The sequence below is a fragment of the Aquila chrysaetos genome, chromosome 5 (genome assembly GCF_900496995.4).
Source record: "Aquila chrysaetos chrysaetos chromosome 5, bAquChr1.4, whole genome shotgun sequence".
NCBI lineage: Eukaryota > Metazoa > Chordata > Aves > Accipitriformes > Accipitridae > Aquila > Aquila chrysaetos.
This window is the reverse complement of record NC_044008.1, coordinates 25,187,175-25,204,936: the sequence shown is the minus strand read 5'-3', so window position 1 is coordinate 25,204,936 and position 17,762 is coordinate 25,187,175. Positions and strand designations below refer to the sequence as shown.

Genomic DNA, 17,762 nt, shown 5'->3' with positions numbered 1-17,762 from the left:
TTATTTCAATTTATAGATTTTATGTGCTAATATAATTATATCCACTTGGTTTCTCAAAAATCTAACATTTTTCTTCCAAAACACATTTGTCTTCTGTCAAATGCATTTATTAATACCTATTGAAATGCTAGTATTTACTGTTCTCACATCTGCTTAATCTCATTGGAATAGCTGTAGTGGAATGTTTCCTTTAAATTCAAAAGCTAAGCTGCTAGGTATAGGTCAGACAAATTCATATTTTCCTTTTGAGGTTGGGGTTGCACCTTGACATTCTCCTGGAGAAAATACAGCAGTCTCAGAAATGTCTTTCTGATCCACAGATTAAAAGCCAACCACCATACAAAGGATTGTTCATATTATTCGTAAGACTGAATAACTTTTTAGTTGTTTAATCGAACAACTTTTTGACTGTTTTAAATAACAACTAACAATGTGGCCTCCAGAATTTGAGCACTGAATTAAAAAAAAGTTACTTTTCCTTATATTTTAACTTTCAACAGCAACAACACCGAAATATTTTCTGCAAGAAAATAAATCCTATAGCTGAATTTTACTTTTCATACAGGGGAGCAGGTGAACCTGTAGGTTTTCTGTGAAAACAGAAGGAAATTGTATGCACCATTTTGATATCATTTGAGTCAAAGTATGTTGCAGATAATTTATTTCCAGCTTGCTCTGCTATGGAGATACTGAACTGTGGAAGGAAGAGAGAAGGAAGGACAGGCAAATTAATTCACTTAATCTCTGAAATTGCAATTTACAAAAAGTGTATCTTTAACAATTCTTAACGTAATAGAAAAATTTAATGCTTTATATTCGTAATAGCATATGTTTAACTACCAAACGTATATAAGCAATGTAAACAGCAAATCAGCCACTTCCACACATTTGGAGGAGCTGTTGATTTATGAATATCTGTCCAATGATTTTTGCTAATCTGAAGAATTTTGGTGCTTCATGTGTCCAGACGGGAAGTGCAAAATTTTTGTCAAAACAAGTGTGGATCTCGTGTATTATTCATATTAAATTAAAAAATTCCCATTATTGTCTAGGTTCTTTTTAAAAATTGTGCTAGAAATTAGTCAAAAGTAACAATAATTTCAGTGCTAAATGCTGCAGTGTTGCTCACTGCACTGCCAGCTGCAGCCTGTGTAGCATACTTGAGACCTCTAAAAACACCAACTTTAAGTCTAAAAAAACCCAAACAAACAAAAAAAACCAATCCTGCCTCTTCAGGCTCTCATTTTGCCACATTATTTTCCTTTGTATACATAATTTTTCTACTTTCACCTACTCATTCTCTTTACTATAGAAACTGCAATGATTTGACGTTTGATCATCTTCAACCGTAAGCCCCAGTCTTTTCACCGTATTTACACTGCTGTCAGAGGTACGTGGGCTGATACCATGTCTAGTGACAGAGTCCTCTGCCAAAGTTGATTTCCCTTCACCGCAAAAGTACCCACTACCAGCAAGGAGGTGGATGTTTTATTTCAGGCAAAGATTTATCACTGTGTCACAGAACCCCCTCTAAGCAAATTTATTTTTCTACTTCATTTGGAACACATTTCGTATACTGGAAACGGCAGCAAATTTCTCTCTCAGGTTTTTCACTCTAATCATGGTCTCTGTTAGTCAAAACTTTTCTTTATGAGATCTTAAATCTCCAGTCTTACATAGGAATGAATGTCATAAAATTTATTCTAAGCAAACATCTAGAATTTTATTTTAGCCCTATTTATCGGAATGTTTTCTTTCTGACAAAGTGTCAAGTCTACAGAATTTTGCACTATCAGTAACTGACTATACTCACCAATTAGTAAATCCTGTCTTTTTTGAAACCAATACCGGAGTATATTGGTCTCCTTGGTGCCTCCTTTTGCATCTTTCTAGGCTTGATTCTTGGTTTAAATCTACTACATAAGTCTACCTCAACAGGTTCCTTAGTTCTTCATTAAATCACCTAAAGAGGTCTCCTGAAAGAGTTTTCTTATTTCCTATCCATATAGGGATGTGCTACAGAGCTGGAATGAGCAGGAACACCCACCAAAACCAGTTTGTTAGGCATCCAACTGCTCCGCAGGACTAAGAGATTTACCAGCACTTCATCTTTGCACATCTCAGAGCTGGACTGGAAACAATGTTCAGGTCTCTATAACATCTCCATGTCTCAACCATTTCGAGAATCTACACAAACTTTGTTGTTTCTACTATATTTGGAAACATACTTTAACTGTAGAAAAATAGGTATCTGTAATCTTCAGGCTAGAAATCATACTCACAGTGCAAGTCATGAGATGAAAGGCCAGGAAACAAAAAGACAGACAAGACTCAGCACATCCCTGACATATCTGACTACACTGATATTTTAATCTAGTTCAAAACACCTTAAATCCAGGTCTGACAAACATTCTGTTGTTAGTGAAGTATTGTGTGAATGTGGAATTTATGAAGTGTTGCTTATTACTAACTACTACTGCATATATACAGAGAGAGAAAAAAATGTGAGAGCACAAGCAAGCCGCTGTACCAGCAGTGCAAGCTACCCCACAGCGATCTGACAATAAACCTTTAATTTGATGAGGAGGCTCCATTCAGCCAAACAAAAATAGAGTTAAATCCATACTTACCTGTTTCTAGCTTTTTTACTGAGACTCCCAAAGAGACTATTAGTTGTTACTAATTGCTGCTAGTTTTTCTCCACTAATAATTGGACAAGTATCATACGCATTTCCTTTTCTCTTATAAGCACAGAAATACACACCCATTTGGGAATGACTGACACCACGATGCTACACTAGAAATCATGGCCTTAACACAAACAGCTATCTTATACAACCCAAAGGCATGTTTATGTTCTGTCTTTTGCATGCCTTACAAAATAATATGAACATTCCAGCTTCTCCCTTTAATGAAAGTTCTTGAAAAAGGATGTTGAAATGTTACTGCACAACCAACAGAAGTTTATTATGCAGCATCAAGGATTTAATAGGGTAATGATTATTCCTTATATGCAACATTACAACCATTATTTTTTCACACACACACACACACACACATATATATATCTCTATATCTATATATATATCTCCTCTCCACTACATCAGTGGGATCTAGAATTCATGTTTGAAACCACAAGGGAAATAGTTTGTATGTTTGTACCTTTCCATAATGCTTATAATGTTGTTTAGGTTGCAAATATTTTTCTTGAGGGGGGAAAAAAAAAAAAAAATCTACATTTTCTTATTTCTCCATTTGAAAATTACTCATTTATTTTGATTGAAGTACAAGGACCGTAATTTCCTCCATCAGAGCAAGCCCATTAAACTGCAGCTGAAAGGCAATACATAAAGAAAGTTCTAAACAAATCAAAATGTCCTTTTACAGTATAAGCACAGACAAGCCCCATGCTCAGGCAAACTAAACCGTGAGCTTGGCCAAGCATCTTGGCCTTTCATCGCTAACTTCATCTAATCTTTTATGTGTCTTGTCTCTGTTCTTCCCTGTGTTACTGTGATTCCACTATTTTATGAAGAAATTTTGCTGAGAACTACACACTCATTGTTTTATAATGCCTACTACAGAAACACTGATACTTTGCATAAATACTTTCAGGGCTGTCAGCTAGTGAAGGAGCATTACGACAGTAATGGTTTTAACCCTGAGGTTCCCACCAAAATCTTCCTAAAATTACAAAATATAGATATGAGAAAGATAATTTGTTCTACAGAGATGGATGACAGTAGGAAGAAGTACAGAGTACAGAAGAAAAGGGAAATTTTGGTATAAGGATGGAAAGTCATACAATTGTCTTTAAGTGTCACCTTTGATTCCACCTAAGCAAGGTCTACGCTACTGTCCCTTACTTTTTTCTTTTCTTTTACCATTTTTCATTTATTTCCATCTGTATGGGAACTTTTGGCTTGGCACACTAGTGGTTTGAAATGCAGACTAACAAGCCATCTCTTCAGCACTTCCCTTGTAGAAAAGTTGGGTGTTAGCACCTGTAGCTGCGTACACTAAGTAGCCTGGCATTCAATTTCTGAATGCATTGAGTCACTATCTAGTGTCGTCACTCAGCAAGAGTGAATGTTGGGTTTTTTTCTGTGGATTCAGCAGCAAAATTAAAGGCTTTTAGGGTGGTTGTTACAAAACATTGGCAATGCCTTGTTGGAACTCTGCTCTGAAGAACTGAAAGCTCCAAACTGGATCCTTATTTTGGCAACAGCAAGGATAGCGTGTTTTGATGGATGTGCTATATTGTAAAGCCCCTTTACACAGCTAGACTAATATGAAAGGAAGAAAAGAATAATCTGATCATATGGTGGTTTTTTCAGGGTTTGCTTTTGGTAAAAATACTAACTGTTTTAAATAAAAGTATTAACAGAGCTCAAAATTATTAACCGTTTATCACAGAGCTAATAATGAGCTAGACACAATCGTGTATTTCTTTTTAAACATAAAAATTGCTTTTAAAAAAAAAGACAAAATTGTGAATAGTTTTCCTTTAAAAATAAAGAAGTGTCTAATACAAACCAGAAAGGAAAACCAGAAGAGGGGTTCAATGCATAATAAGCAACTAACTAGAACCACTCATTTAGGCTTTCTATGCTGAAAATGAGAAAGGTGCAGTCTAACACTACAGAATGCTATTATGACAAGTATTGTCATCACAAACATAAAACAGTATGAATGAATTATTACTTAGTCTTGTTTTCCCATCTCACTTTCAATACAGGCAACCAAGACAAGTCAGGGTGAAGATTTTCAAGGGTATGTAACAAGACTGACACACTGCCAGGTGCTGGGAACCATTGCTATATATTGTATGAAGAATTCATAAGAGGCATTAACTCCTGTTTCCCACTGAGTTTCAAACCCAGCTAGGGGCTGGTAATGGACACAAAGCCAAGACATGGTCATTTATTCTCTCAAAATTTCTATATGCATATTTACTTCACTTTTGCCGTGAAAAAGATAATTATGAATCCATCACAACATTGTTAAAAGTTGCAAATCCTATTTATTTCATGGTTTAATACTTGTGTGACCCTTTAAACCTTCAAAATGTTGTACAAATGTTGATAAACTGACAGTACTTTGAAGCAGACAGATGTCGTTGTGTCAGTCTAAAGATGTGGGAAAACAAATCACAGAATAGACTGACCTATCTGAGCCTGCACAGTCTATCAGGGAAGACCCAGGAATCACATCAGAAAACTTCAGTATTTCATCTGGCATCACACCACTTCTCTTTTATTCTGAAACCCCTTTTACTCTTCTTTCTGACTCCTACTGTTCTTATCAGCTGTCCGCATTGTTCTGCCTTTGTTTCTGCTGTCCTCCTACTCTCAATCTGCTTGTATTGCTTTTCAATACAGGCACATGAACCTGTAGACTCATACCTTCTATGCTACGTAGTTATTAAGAAATTTCAAGATCTATAAATTATTTTTCTTCATCTTTTCAGTGGACTATTCTGTATTCTAAAAGTACTGGACCTCTTGACACCTCTGAGGATCAATGCACATACTAACACAGTGACAGTAAAGAAAAGTCCGCCCATGGTGGGGTGAAAAACAGTTTTCTGAGTGTCATGAGCATTTGAGATGTACAAAGTATTCTTAGCCTGAATAGGACTCAAAAGCAAAAACTTCTTTCTTTTAAATCCTTTTCCTCAACCTTTCTCTTCACCAACAAACCAAAACTAAATAAAACCATTAAAATTTGTTCCAATTCAAACACTGTATCTAGTCAACTGTTTAACAATTATTTCGAATGTACCTGTATTATATTGTTTACAACAAATATAAGCAAATTTTTGAAAGGTCTCTTCAGACCAAGATACAGGGACAGTATATTTTGAAAATGTAAAATGGGACATTCTGATCATATGAAAATTGAAAAGAAATCCAAAGGAATTGTTTTCACATCAACTATTGCTTACAAACAATTATATTTTTCAAAGACGAGGCAGGTGCAGACCACTTTGAATAACAAATTTCAGATCCACTCTACCAGAGTATTCCAGAAGGAGACCGCAGGTAAAATTTGAGGTAATCCTTCCCAGCCCCATCTTCTTTTTGACGGACCATCATCCCTCTACATGATACTTTACAGGCTGCCTTTGCCTTTACTTTGACACAGCCAGAGACCAGGTAGCTGTATTAGTCTGAGGCTTAGCCTGATCCAAAACATTTTTCTTCTAAGCACGATTTAATTGGCTTTGGCTCAACAGCACACTATTCATAGCCAAATTCCTTCAGTTTGAAGCTGGATCACACATCTATAGACGCTTTAGCACAATGTTAGAGAACTCTTATGTCTGTCAGTAAAATATTAGTCACATTTGCTGTGGATCAGGTGGGAATGAGAATGGAAACAGATATATCATGTACATTAAGCAGTGTGTAAGCTGTCTTTCTCCAAGCTCTGACTGTTATAGTGAAAGGGATAACAGTGGGACATGCATCTTCAGGCCCCAAGGTTTCCTAAATGCACTATGCAATAAAACTGCTATCAGTCTTGCAAGAGACATATAACGTCATTATACATTTTAAAAGAAGACAGTCACCCCAAAACAGCTATTCCTTGCAGCCGTAACACTAGATGAGGAGGACTAATATCCCAACTCTGAACAGAGAACCTATTCATCATAAAGCCCTCATCCCACCAGCTTTCTGCCTGGAGTCTAAGCGCTGCAGCACAAGGTAGTGCACCAAAGCTGCAGTCTCCAGAAGTACAAACATCACACCAGGGCAGAATTCCTGGTTGCTTTCAGTCAATTATTAACATGCTGAGCACACAGGAGCAAGGAGAACAATCAGGATTTAGCCAGAACCATCAAAAAGATTAAGGTGAAGAAAATTAAAAAAAGGTATGCCCTGGTGGCAGAAGGATTATGTTTATTGCTAACTAGAGATTACAACCAACTTTAATTATCTCCTTCCTCCTCCCATCCCAATTTCTTCCATGCCACACTTGTCTTGATCTGAAAGTGAATATTCCCTGCTAACAGCAGTGGTTCTCACAAGTCCCTTGGGTAGACAGACTTAGGAGAGAATATTTTGGGAGTTAATCATAGAATCACCATAAAATTTATGCTGGAAGGAACCTCTGGAGGTCATCTAGTTCAAACCCCTCTCAGAGCAAGGCCAGTTAAAATCAGGTTCCTCAGGTTATTATCCAGTCAAGTTTCAAATTTCTTTTAATATTAAGAGCCTGTACGTAATTCATATTTCTCTGCAATAAGAGGTAAAAAAGTCTCTTAGACAATATATAATAGTAATCATTGGCAGAACATAGCACAGAAACTTACTTATTTTCGAAATCCCATATCTTTTTCTTGTGGATATCATATTGCTCTTTATATTTGAGCTGATTAGGTATTATTTCCTTTCTTTAAAGAAGCAAGCAATTGATCAGGCATTAAGAATAACTGAATAAAATTGTAATGTAAATTTTCAGCTGAATCCATATCCCTTTTGTGAAACTCTTCCATCATTAATCCAGAACACAGGCTGGGATAAATGCGTATTTTTTTTTCTTCTCCATCTTTTCCTTTGCAGAACCAAGAACACATCAGGTAATTTCCTACTGGCAATTTCTTTTTTCCTCTTCACAGCTGGATACTAGACCAACACATATGGTATTTGGTCATAGCATCCAATTGTTTGAAAGGTAGTGTCTTCCACCCTGTTTTATGAATTGCTCCAGTCACAACAATCCATAAAAATAAAGACTTACTGACATATGACAAGATTAAAGCCATTATGTAATTTATCCTTTAAAGATACAAAGATGAATCTTTGAGCAAATGATAATAATCATTATGCAACTCAATCAAACCTAGTTTCTAAAAGCAGAGACACTTTGTTTCCTGTCATGATCCTTACCCCACCAGCTTCCCTAAAATTCCAATATAGTTATTAAAGGATCATGCTCACCTTCACCAAGTTTTCAACATTGTTCACATCAACATAATTACATCTCTCAGGCTTTAGCCTTTGAAATGATCTTACCAATAATATACAAAGGTTCTCTAACATACAATCTCACTTCTGCAAAAGTTGCATAAAATGTGTTTATGTTTTAAAGAAAGTTAAGTCTGGATGCCAAAAGTAGGCAGAACAACCCTACTTTGTTATCCTCCAAGATCAACACTGGATTTCACTGCACTTATCTGTAAGTAAAAAACGTCCAGAGGTAGTAGTCAAAAGAACATGTGAAATCCATCAAGTAAAAGACTCTGTTCAAGAAGCTAAATCCTAATGAGAATTTATCCTCAGAAGATATAATAGGAAGCATACAAACAACAAGCTAAGCACAGTCAGATCAGCCACTATGAAACTACAATCTCACTATCCATCTGTAAAAATCCCATGTGCAAATATGGTCATTTCAACAAAAAAGCACCCAGGCAAACAACAGAAAAAAAACCCACATCCTAAGTAGAGTTGGTCAGCTTGCCAGCAACAGACTGGTTTGATTACTGTCTACCTGATCAGCAAACACTTCTGTTTCTGTCCCTCGTTTCTTCCTATGTTCAGTCTAGTATTATACTCAAGACTTGAAACAATATGAGGCAGGGACAACATTTTCATTCTACTTTTTCTCCTTTGCAAGAGCAATAACATGGATTCCTACACATTTAAACAATATAAGGAATGATTACTGAAAACTAACAGTAAAATTAAAGTATTACTGACCAAAATTAATCTCATTTATGCAGATGTATCAGACACAGATCAGCAGCAGATGGAAAAAAAAAAAAAAGAAGTAGGTGTGCCTTCTCTTTCCTTACATACTGTACATGTGTCATGCAACCACAAGTTAGGTGACAGTTGTAGGTATGATCATCTAATTGTTTCCCTTAATCAAAAATAAAAATTAGAAAGTTGAGTGGACTATGATGAAGAAATAAACTAGTTGATGCTTGGAACATGATTGTCACAGATTATAAATGTTGTCTATCCTTTTTCCCCTTCAGAAAAGTCATCTTAGGCCATATCCTCAAAAACATTCTATTAAAGAAGCATTATTTTTTTCATGAGCGACCATGTCGTTTAAGGAAGTTCTAAATTTTAGAAATTAAGCCTTTTTTTTCTTTTTTTTTTTTTAAAACTGTTCTATAAAGGTTTTGCTAAGTAATCTTTAATTATGTATCCACAAGTACTCATACTTCAAATACTTTATGGATTTAACGATGGTAGAATATCGCATAAAAATGTGAGCAGCATTTACTTTATTTGTGCAGTCTTGATCGAGGTTCCTTGCCTCTTCTGGTCAGATATTTAATCATGCATTCTTTGCATACTTCTAATATATAATAGCCCTTTTTATAAGGTTATGCAATCACTGACAGCAAGATACGATCATCTTATTTGTCTAGTTTACATGCAGAATATCCTGGCTCCATTAAAATTTTCTCATCATGCAAGATATCATCTTTTTCTATTGCATAAATAATGTGACAACAGAATGTCACTTGTAGTGACAAAAGATAGCATATTTCCATCTTTTCCATGATTATACATACCCAAAAGATGACGCTTTCAAGAAACCATGTTATTTAATATTCAGAATGAATAAAAAGCAATGATAAGAAAACATGTGGATACCAGACTCCACAAGACTGAAAACTAAGCCACATCAGTAACATTTGAAAAAAGAAATTAGCACTGGATTTTGCAAGATGACCCCCTGTGGTGTTGCAGCAACAAAGTTATGCAAAGCTTCATAGAACGGAAGGGGTCCTCTGAAGGCTCTGCTTACTGATCTCTGGCAGAAAAGGTCACAGGCTATGTTGGAGGGATTTTCAGCAGGGCTAAAAGGCAGGAAACAGTTGGAAGGAATGAAGAAACATTTCACAGCCAGTAATAAAAATTTTATAGGGTTTGCATGTGAAGCTGTGTAACTGATCTGTTTGTAAAATTGTCCAAGACTTCAGTTCAAACTATGTTATTCGATAGCATTTGCATTTTAGAATGACCATTAGCTGCTCAGTAACATACATATGAACAGTACTTTATTTAGCTTGTTAAAGAAGAAAATGAAGGACTTCAATATAAACTCACAGAATTATTAGTCACACAGAGAGAAAGCAGATAGGGTTAAAAGCATTAAGAAACCAGAAAATACTTCTTACTGATAAAAACTGTGCTCTCCTCTCTGGCACTCTAATTAGGTGTCTCACCTTTAAGAAAGAACATTGTTTCTAGCTTCTTTATTACTCTTAAGGTGGCATTCAGAGGAATACCTAAATATATTCATAAAAGTAATTGAGAAAATATTCAGCATTTTGGAATAATGGATAAATCCTGAATTAAGTCTCCACTTGACTCATGCTTTCCATTAATCTCCACTCTAAGGTCACACTGGCTTGCACTCCATTTTGAAGCATTCGTCTGAGTATCTCGTTTTCTCCTTTTCACTGCCAAAGCTTTGAAACTTCTGACTGAGTAGTAGCATTGCACTGCATACACTGATGTTTCACAGATGAAAAAAACAGGCATAAATAATTCTTTATACAGCTTCTTTTCACAAATGTAGCTACCAGTTCAAAGTGATAAACCAACTACAAAAGATGTGTGTGACAAGCACATGATTTGGAGCTCTTGCCAGCAGTCTCCCATGCAGGCTGGTGGTAATCATTCACTTTTCATCACTGTCTCATTCTACACTTAGTATGAGAGCTTTGCTACCCTTTTCTAGCTGCAAGTCCTATATAAAATCTGAAGTTATGTTCTCACTTATCAGGGATTTGTCAGTGCAAATATGTTACTGCTAGTGATTTGAAGAGTTGAGCTGAACTACAGTTCTCGATTCTTTTTTATTTTTTTTTTTTTTTTGCAATGAGTTTTGTGTTTTCTCCTCCAGCCTCACTGATTATTTTCCTTCATATCAGAATAACAGTACTGAAAATTATCCCAGTAAGGAGCCAGCTCCAGCAGCAGACAAAGCAAGCAGTAGCCTAGGGCACCTGACAGCTTGTTTTTTCTGTATCAGAGAAGAGATGGACTGGCTGTGCTTGCCCAGCTGGTCACTGGCCTCTACTTAAATGACTTTGCCCATTGCTGCCAAAGGACTGAGGGGGAAAGGAGGCATCTCTCTTCCCAGCAGTAGTACCATTACTAACATCAATGGGAGCAGAAAGCCACTTCTGTTTTCACCTCTTCCCATACTTCCTCTTTGCAGGAGAACATCCAACCCTTCCCCCAGTGACTGACCCTCCCCATCACCCCTGCAGGTCTCTATCCAAGAACCGTGATGAGTGCTGGAAGAAGCAGGGGGGCAAGAGCAGGCAGATGACTGCATGGGGTAAAGGATGTATTGGTCATAAAAGTAAGAAATATCTTAGAAGGACTGGACGCAGGCTGGGATAGGAGAGAGAAAAAGAGAGACATCTTAATTCTTCTGAAACTTGGGGACTCCTCCCTGACTATAAGAGTATTTCCTAGGCTTTCTTCCACCAGTGCAATTCTCTGATGAAACTTTGTCAAGCCCTGTTAGTTCCCTCTGTCACCAACCAAAAAAAAGCAGTATTGCTACTGTCAGGAAAACCTGATTTGGCTTTAACAGAAAAATTAAACTGTGGAATAAAGGATCTCCCATTCCATAGGCAGCTTCCTCCATCTTCTTTGCTGTTTGCCCATAATTTGCTAATTTCATGCTTGTCTAATTTAATATCCTCCTCTGTTGCCTCAAACTACATCTCTATATATGCTCATAAACTACACATCTCTATATGCTCATAATCATACTGTATGCCAATGTCTCATAATTACTCTTGCCAGAAATGGAAAACAGTGCAACTCAGAAGAGCAAAAGAACTAGATAGATTTTAGAGCTCTATCAGATGTGCCCCTTCAAGTTACACTGTTTTGCAGGACAGCAGGTCAACAGCACCAGTAACTCCCATTCCTGTCCTTCCAGTGTACGGTTCAGGGCATCTCTCAATCTTTCTAAAGATATGTAATTTTTTCCATACAAATCCATACGAATTTGGTTCATACATCATCACTTATATGGAATAGTCCATAACCTGTCTTTCTCCCATATTCAGTGAACTCATACCTATTGAGCCTGAAATCCGCTATATGAGTTTACAAGCTCAGAGCAGGTCCTAACATTACCACTTTTCCTAGAAACACTCCAGTTGTTCTCATATTGACTCCATCTGTTCTGGAACTTCCTTTTTACAAAGTTTCTACTTTGACAGGTAGGAAAATCAACTAATCTGTTCTTAACTTTTACCAGATGTATCTATACATAATGTACACCTACTGATTAGTTTTACAAACTTTACCTTAATCTGCAGCCCTCAGTACGCAATAAGTAAACCACGAACTGACCATGAACCATCCCTACCATGTTTTGTTCACCACATCTGGAAATAGCTAGAGAGAAACAAAACCCTTAAATCTACAGACTGTTTTCTGGAAGGAGAGTAACGGTGACCAAGATTCAAGAATTTGTGTATTCTAGGTGATTTAGGGAGATTTGAAGACCCATACCAATGACATCAGAAGTTAATTGAGGACTTAAAACAGAAGCTAACAAGTTCAAGGGTGAGGAAAAAGAGAGACACACCATCAGAAGAAACAGGAACCTTGACTGTGACAGTAGGCAAAGGTTGAAGGCACTTGTTGCAGGAACAGTATGAGAGCAACTCCGAGTTTGAAGACAAAGCACAGCTTGGAGATGTGCCATCCATGAGAAAACCTCTCATGGAACCCCAAGCCACCAGAGAACGCCCCAGCAGGTCCACAAATGAACAGGGGATGTTGCACACCCACTTATGACCTTGCTTCAATGCGTGTATCTGTGTGCCTTTTGTGCTATTGTTGCTTTTAAAAGTTCCTTGTGTACTAAATGCAAACGGTAAGACTGAAGATTCCTATGCCCTGGAAAAGGAACACAGCCAGGGACTGCGACAAGTGAATTTTACATCTTGTCCTACATACTTACGAGTTCTGCAAAGCTGTTTGAATACATTACTGGAGTAGGCTGCTGGCTTACTTGCCAAGGAAATTTGCTGCAACTAGGAGAAAGTCCACCAAATTAGATCTCCTCCTCCCAACCCCAGAAGAGGCAGATAAAACTCAGTGCTTATAATTTTGCCTAACAGAAGTCCATATTTGTGGTCTGAATGGAACAGAAACTACCATCCCAACTCTGCTGAAGATGTTTTCTCAGATACTGTAACTGCAATTTTTAAATTGTCTTTCACAAGGCACACTGTGGTGCCAGTAAAATCCCAACACGCTGTTTGGACAGTTATCTATGAAACATTCCAAATGACATTTTAACAGAGAGAAAAGTGTCTGAAGTCAGTGTGTAGGTCAAACAAATCAACCAAAAAACACACTTAATTTTCTTCCTCTCTGTCTCTCTGACTGGTTCAACTACAGATAGCATGATGTTATCCCCCTCCAAGTCAGTTTGCTGACTGCCTCCCTCAAAAATTAATTGAAAGAAGTGGATCCTATAATTTAAAATGAAATAGGCTCAGCAGGTGAGTAAGCTTTGTCAAGACTGATTACTGAGTATTGATTTTCCACCAATTGTACAAGTTACACTCCACAAGGCCACCTGCACATTAACCTAGAATACATTAAATCACCTCAGGCTAACATCTGTCTAGAGGTTTGTATGTTCAGAGGATGCAGTCTGTAGCTCTTTTTGTCACACGTGCATTCAATGGCATTCATTTGGACAGCACTCACACTTTGTACTTCATCATAAATAACTGTTATTTGTATTTTCATTTTTCGGAAAGAATTTAAGATAACTACCCAGGAAAAAACTTCATATAACCTAGTGCTAACTTAATTGTAAAAACTGTAAAGATAGTCAGTCAGGTTCTCCCATGGCATGAAGGAAAGAGATGCTGGATGCAGCACCAGCAGATTTGGCTTACTGTGGCCTCGAAGCTTCTGCTTGGTCCGTCTGAAGCTTCTCACCCCCTTCCACTTCCATGGTGCAGTAGACAATTCGATTGGGAGCGACTGACTTTAAACCTTGTACCTCCATTATAACAATCTGAGGAAAAGAAAGCAAATAGTTTACCCTTTAGAAAACATTACATAGCACAGCTATTGCAGTACTAAGCTCCACGCAAGTAAAAAAAAAAAAAAAAAAAAAAAAAAGAAAAAATCTGCAAACCCCACTCACTCAAATCTCCAGAGAGACTAGTTTTAATTTTGCCTTCTTTTTCCACTTTCAACAACATATAGTAGGAATTGAAATTTTTGTTCTGTTTCTACTCGGACAATGACTAAAACCTCACTCCAATCATAACTTAAATGCTAGTAGTTGAATTTGAGACTAATGTCTAAATATAATTCTAATTCTTAATACATGAGGAAATGTATCTTTTAAGCAATCATGTAAGTAAATATTTATAGAACAAACAGGTTACTGAGTCAGACTGTAAACAAGACAAGTAACTACATTGTTCACACCTTGAAAGGTTAATCATGGTGCTGTGACACTGGAGGTTGCAACCCTTGAGTCTCAGAAGTGATTTGGTGGTGTGCTAAGCATGAGGCAGGTCAGAGCATCGCTATCAGCTGCTGTCATCTTTTTTCCCTGCTACCTACCTCTTTCCCTTCTCCCAGCTCAGTACTTGCAGTCAGGTTCAGCGTACATATGGGGACAGGAGGGAAGAGAAAGGGGAAAAGCCACCTCTACCAGCTGCTCCCTGAGAAATTTCCTCACCAGGGAAATTCTGAGCTTGGCAGATCCCATAGTTTTTCAGCTCCTCAGTTATAGCTCAGAAGAACCAAATGCAGCCCTACTTCAAATGTCGTCCGCCTTTTATAAACCTTACAGTTTGTCACAGTGTGAAATTACTGGAATTTTTCGACTTCAGATATTTCTAATTCAGAGAAGATTTGAGAAGAAAGTCAGGTTTCTCTGCTTGCTTTGGAAGAGCTGCTTTCCTTTTCAGCCCCATTTGGGCCTATGAAAAGAAACTGGGAAAACCAGTCCATTTAATCAGCAGAGAAGCTGTCCTCAACTGAACTATACACAAAACCCACTATTTGTTTGATTGTTTTAAAGGTGACAAAAGTAATGACTAGTTTTGGTCTTATTAGAGGCAATTGGTTTCTTAGGTCAGCAAGCAACTACTAAAATATTTTGCTGTTAAACTATTTGCATATTTGCTAATTTGTTTCAGTTCAAGTATGTTAAGCCAGACTTCACCCCTAGCTGTAAAATCCTTTATACTTTAAAACTCCTAGAACCTTAATAAAAGTTAGATGTCTTGTAAAATTGCTAGTTTGGTAATATTACAGTGCGATGACAGTCATTGATCATTTAGAACATTTTTACATTACTCATAAATTATCAACACTGCCTATTATGCTTTATAAATAATAACAGAAATTCAGGGAGAATGATGTAATCAACTCTCTTTTCCATCTTTTGTGGTCTAGGAATTCAAGTAGTTATCAAAGTGATCAACGATCACTGAGAGACTGCACTAGAGATCCTTCTAGCTAATACTGCCTATACGGTCTTTCCACATGCCAAACGTATGTCCTTGATGAATGCAGACTTCACGTTTATTTATTTTTATGTTGACAACTTCTTTTCCTTGAGTTTCCAATTTAATTGCACAGTACATTTGTCTTTGGTAGCAATTCTGGATTCCAGCAATGGAAAAAAAGTTGCATTTCATTAAGAAGAAAACTGTCAGCAGCTGATTTACTAGCTCATTAGCTGATAAACAGCTTCCTAAATATTGCTTGTCTGTTTTTAAAACTGTCCAACAGCTGAAGGACATAAGTGATTAAGTCTTCTCCTACTACTTTGACTTTATTTATTTATTTATTTAACAAATTTCTGAGAACAGGCTATTTGAGGAAACATCCAGCTTGCAAAACCAGTCAGTGTTGCTTGCAGTGATGCGCAGGGGTGTCTCTTATCTTAGCCATCAAGGTCCATTCCCACCAGAATATTATGTTACTAACATCTTTTTTTGTTCTGTCTTAATAACAAGATACAGCAGCAGCATGAACCCCAGCCACTTTCCCCCCCACCAATAAACTTTGAGTTCTTACACTCTGTCCGAATGTTCAGACATGTTATAGATTTCCTGTTCGTTCACATGCCTGTGCAGCAGCCCTCAGTGGGGATTTTGCTGGTTACCCTACAAGTCACACCACAAAAGACATGACACGGATATGTTTACATGTTATTCAAGAAATGTGAAATTGTACATGTATGACCTCACATTTTCCAAAAATAAAGTATTCTGTCTCCAAGGAAATGCAATCAGCTTTTCTTATTTGCTCATCTGCATAGAAAAAGAGCTGATCTTCCATGTTTCAGTCTAAATGAATATCAGTTCAGTTGTTTACTTTTGCCCTTGTATCCTCTGAGATTTATCTTTCCAAGAGTAAGGTATTCACATACTTGTCCAGCAAGAAACTTAACTTACATGGTTAACACCATGTTTAAAATGAAAATTTGCCCTACTAAAAACTGCTACATGTAAAGTAACACTTCGATTCTTTGCCTTGCACAGGATGAACTGTAGATTACTAGCCTTGCAGAACATCCGTGTATCTTCTTTATCAGTGATGGGGGGCAGGGGTAAGCTAAGTTCACCAGACCTAATAGTCTACATTTCTAGTGTGAGAGGGGAAGAGCTGTGAACAATGCAAACTGTTCCAAATTTACCAGACATTCTATCTCCTGTCATTTTTAATTTCACAATTGTTTCAATCTTTTACTATGCTCTTCCCCCAAATATCACATCATTTTTAGTATATACTTAATATTTCTCTCTAGAGGTACAGAGAAAGCTTTTCTTCTTCTTACATCCCTCAAAAAGCAAACTTTCTTGAAGACAGAAAACATTACTAAAACTTTTTCAGGTACTTTTTAGGTGCTTCAGAACTACTCTTTGTTATTGCCATTTATGGACTGTTCCAGGCGTGGTATTCCACTTGAGGCAGACACAGCACACGTGATGGAGATGCAGAGGATTCGGCACAGGAATTATAAAACCACTTCATCATTTCATATACTTCAGTATTAAGGCCTGCACTCCAGTTTTACATGCTTGATGAACTAATACTTTTTGTCGTATAGAATGATGGATCTTAATACTCTGAAAGTTGATGTTGGGCTTTTACATTATTAGCTAGTAATATTAAAATTGCATACAGGGGGGTAAGTAATTTCTCTGTTATACAAAGGAATTAAACTTTTTCATCTGTCCATTTTTGACATTTTTTTAATTCTATGTGTATGTTGATGACATGGGAAAGAAAAATTCATTTCAATTTTCAACATTACATGAAAAAAGCAGATGCTTAATTCCCGAAGAAAATGCATTGTTTAAGAGAGAAACAATTTTTGTTTGTTTTAAACCATTTAACAACTGAAATATTTATTCTGTAACATCATCCACTGTCTTAAACTAAAGCCACTTCAAGTGCATAGCACAAGTGTGGCACCTTATAACCAATAAATACACACTGGAAATGTTTTGATTCTATTATTATTGAGAGAGACACCAGCATTTCCTGTTATGCACATTTGCAGCACTGGACCTGAACTATGATGCTGTCACCAGGTATGTTTAAGTAACTGTATTTGTGGTTTCCTCTTGAAGTCAGTTGAGCTCTATATGGATCTGGGCTGCATCTCTACAGACCACACTTCATGCATAATCTCAGTAAACATGAGCTAGTTTCTTGAGTAAAATGCAGAAATTTGTAAAAATTTGCCATGACCACCAGGAA

General features: G+C 36.9%; 1 protein-coding gene across 22 annotated transcripts in view; it reads right to left on the bottom strand.

The window, feature by feature from the left end:
* The window catches only part of CADPS2 (calcium dependent secretion activator 2), a 322,654-nt gene that overhangs the window by 165,986 nt on the left and 138,906 nt on the right, over positions 1–17,762 (bottom strand). For all 22 annotated transcript variants that reach the window (XM_030014988.2, XM_030014991.2, XM_030014990.2 and 19 more), the window contains exon 6: positions 13,922–14,043. In XM_030014988.2, the coding sequence (XP_029870848.1) occupies positions 13,922–14,043 (122 nt within the window). The remainder of the gene's footprint in view (positions 1–13,921; positions 14,044–17,762) is intronic.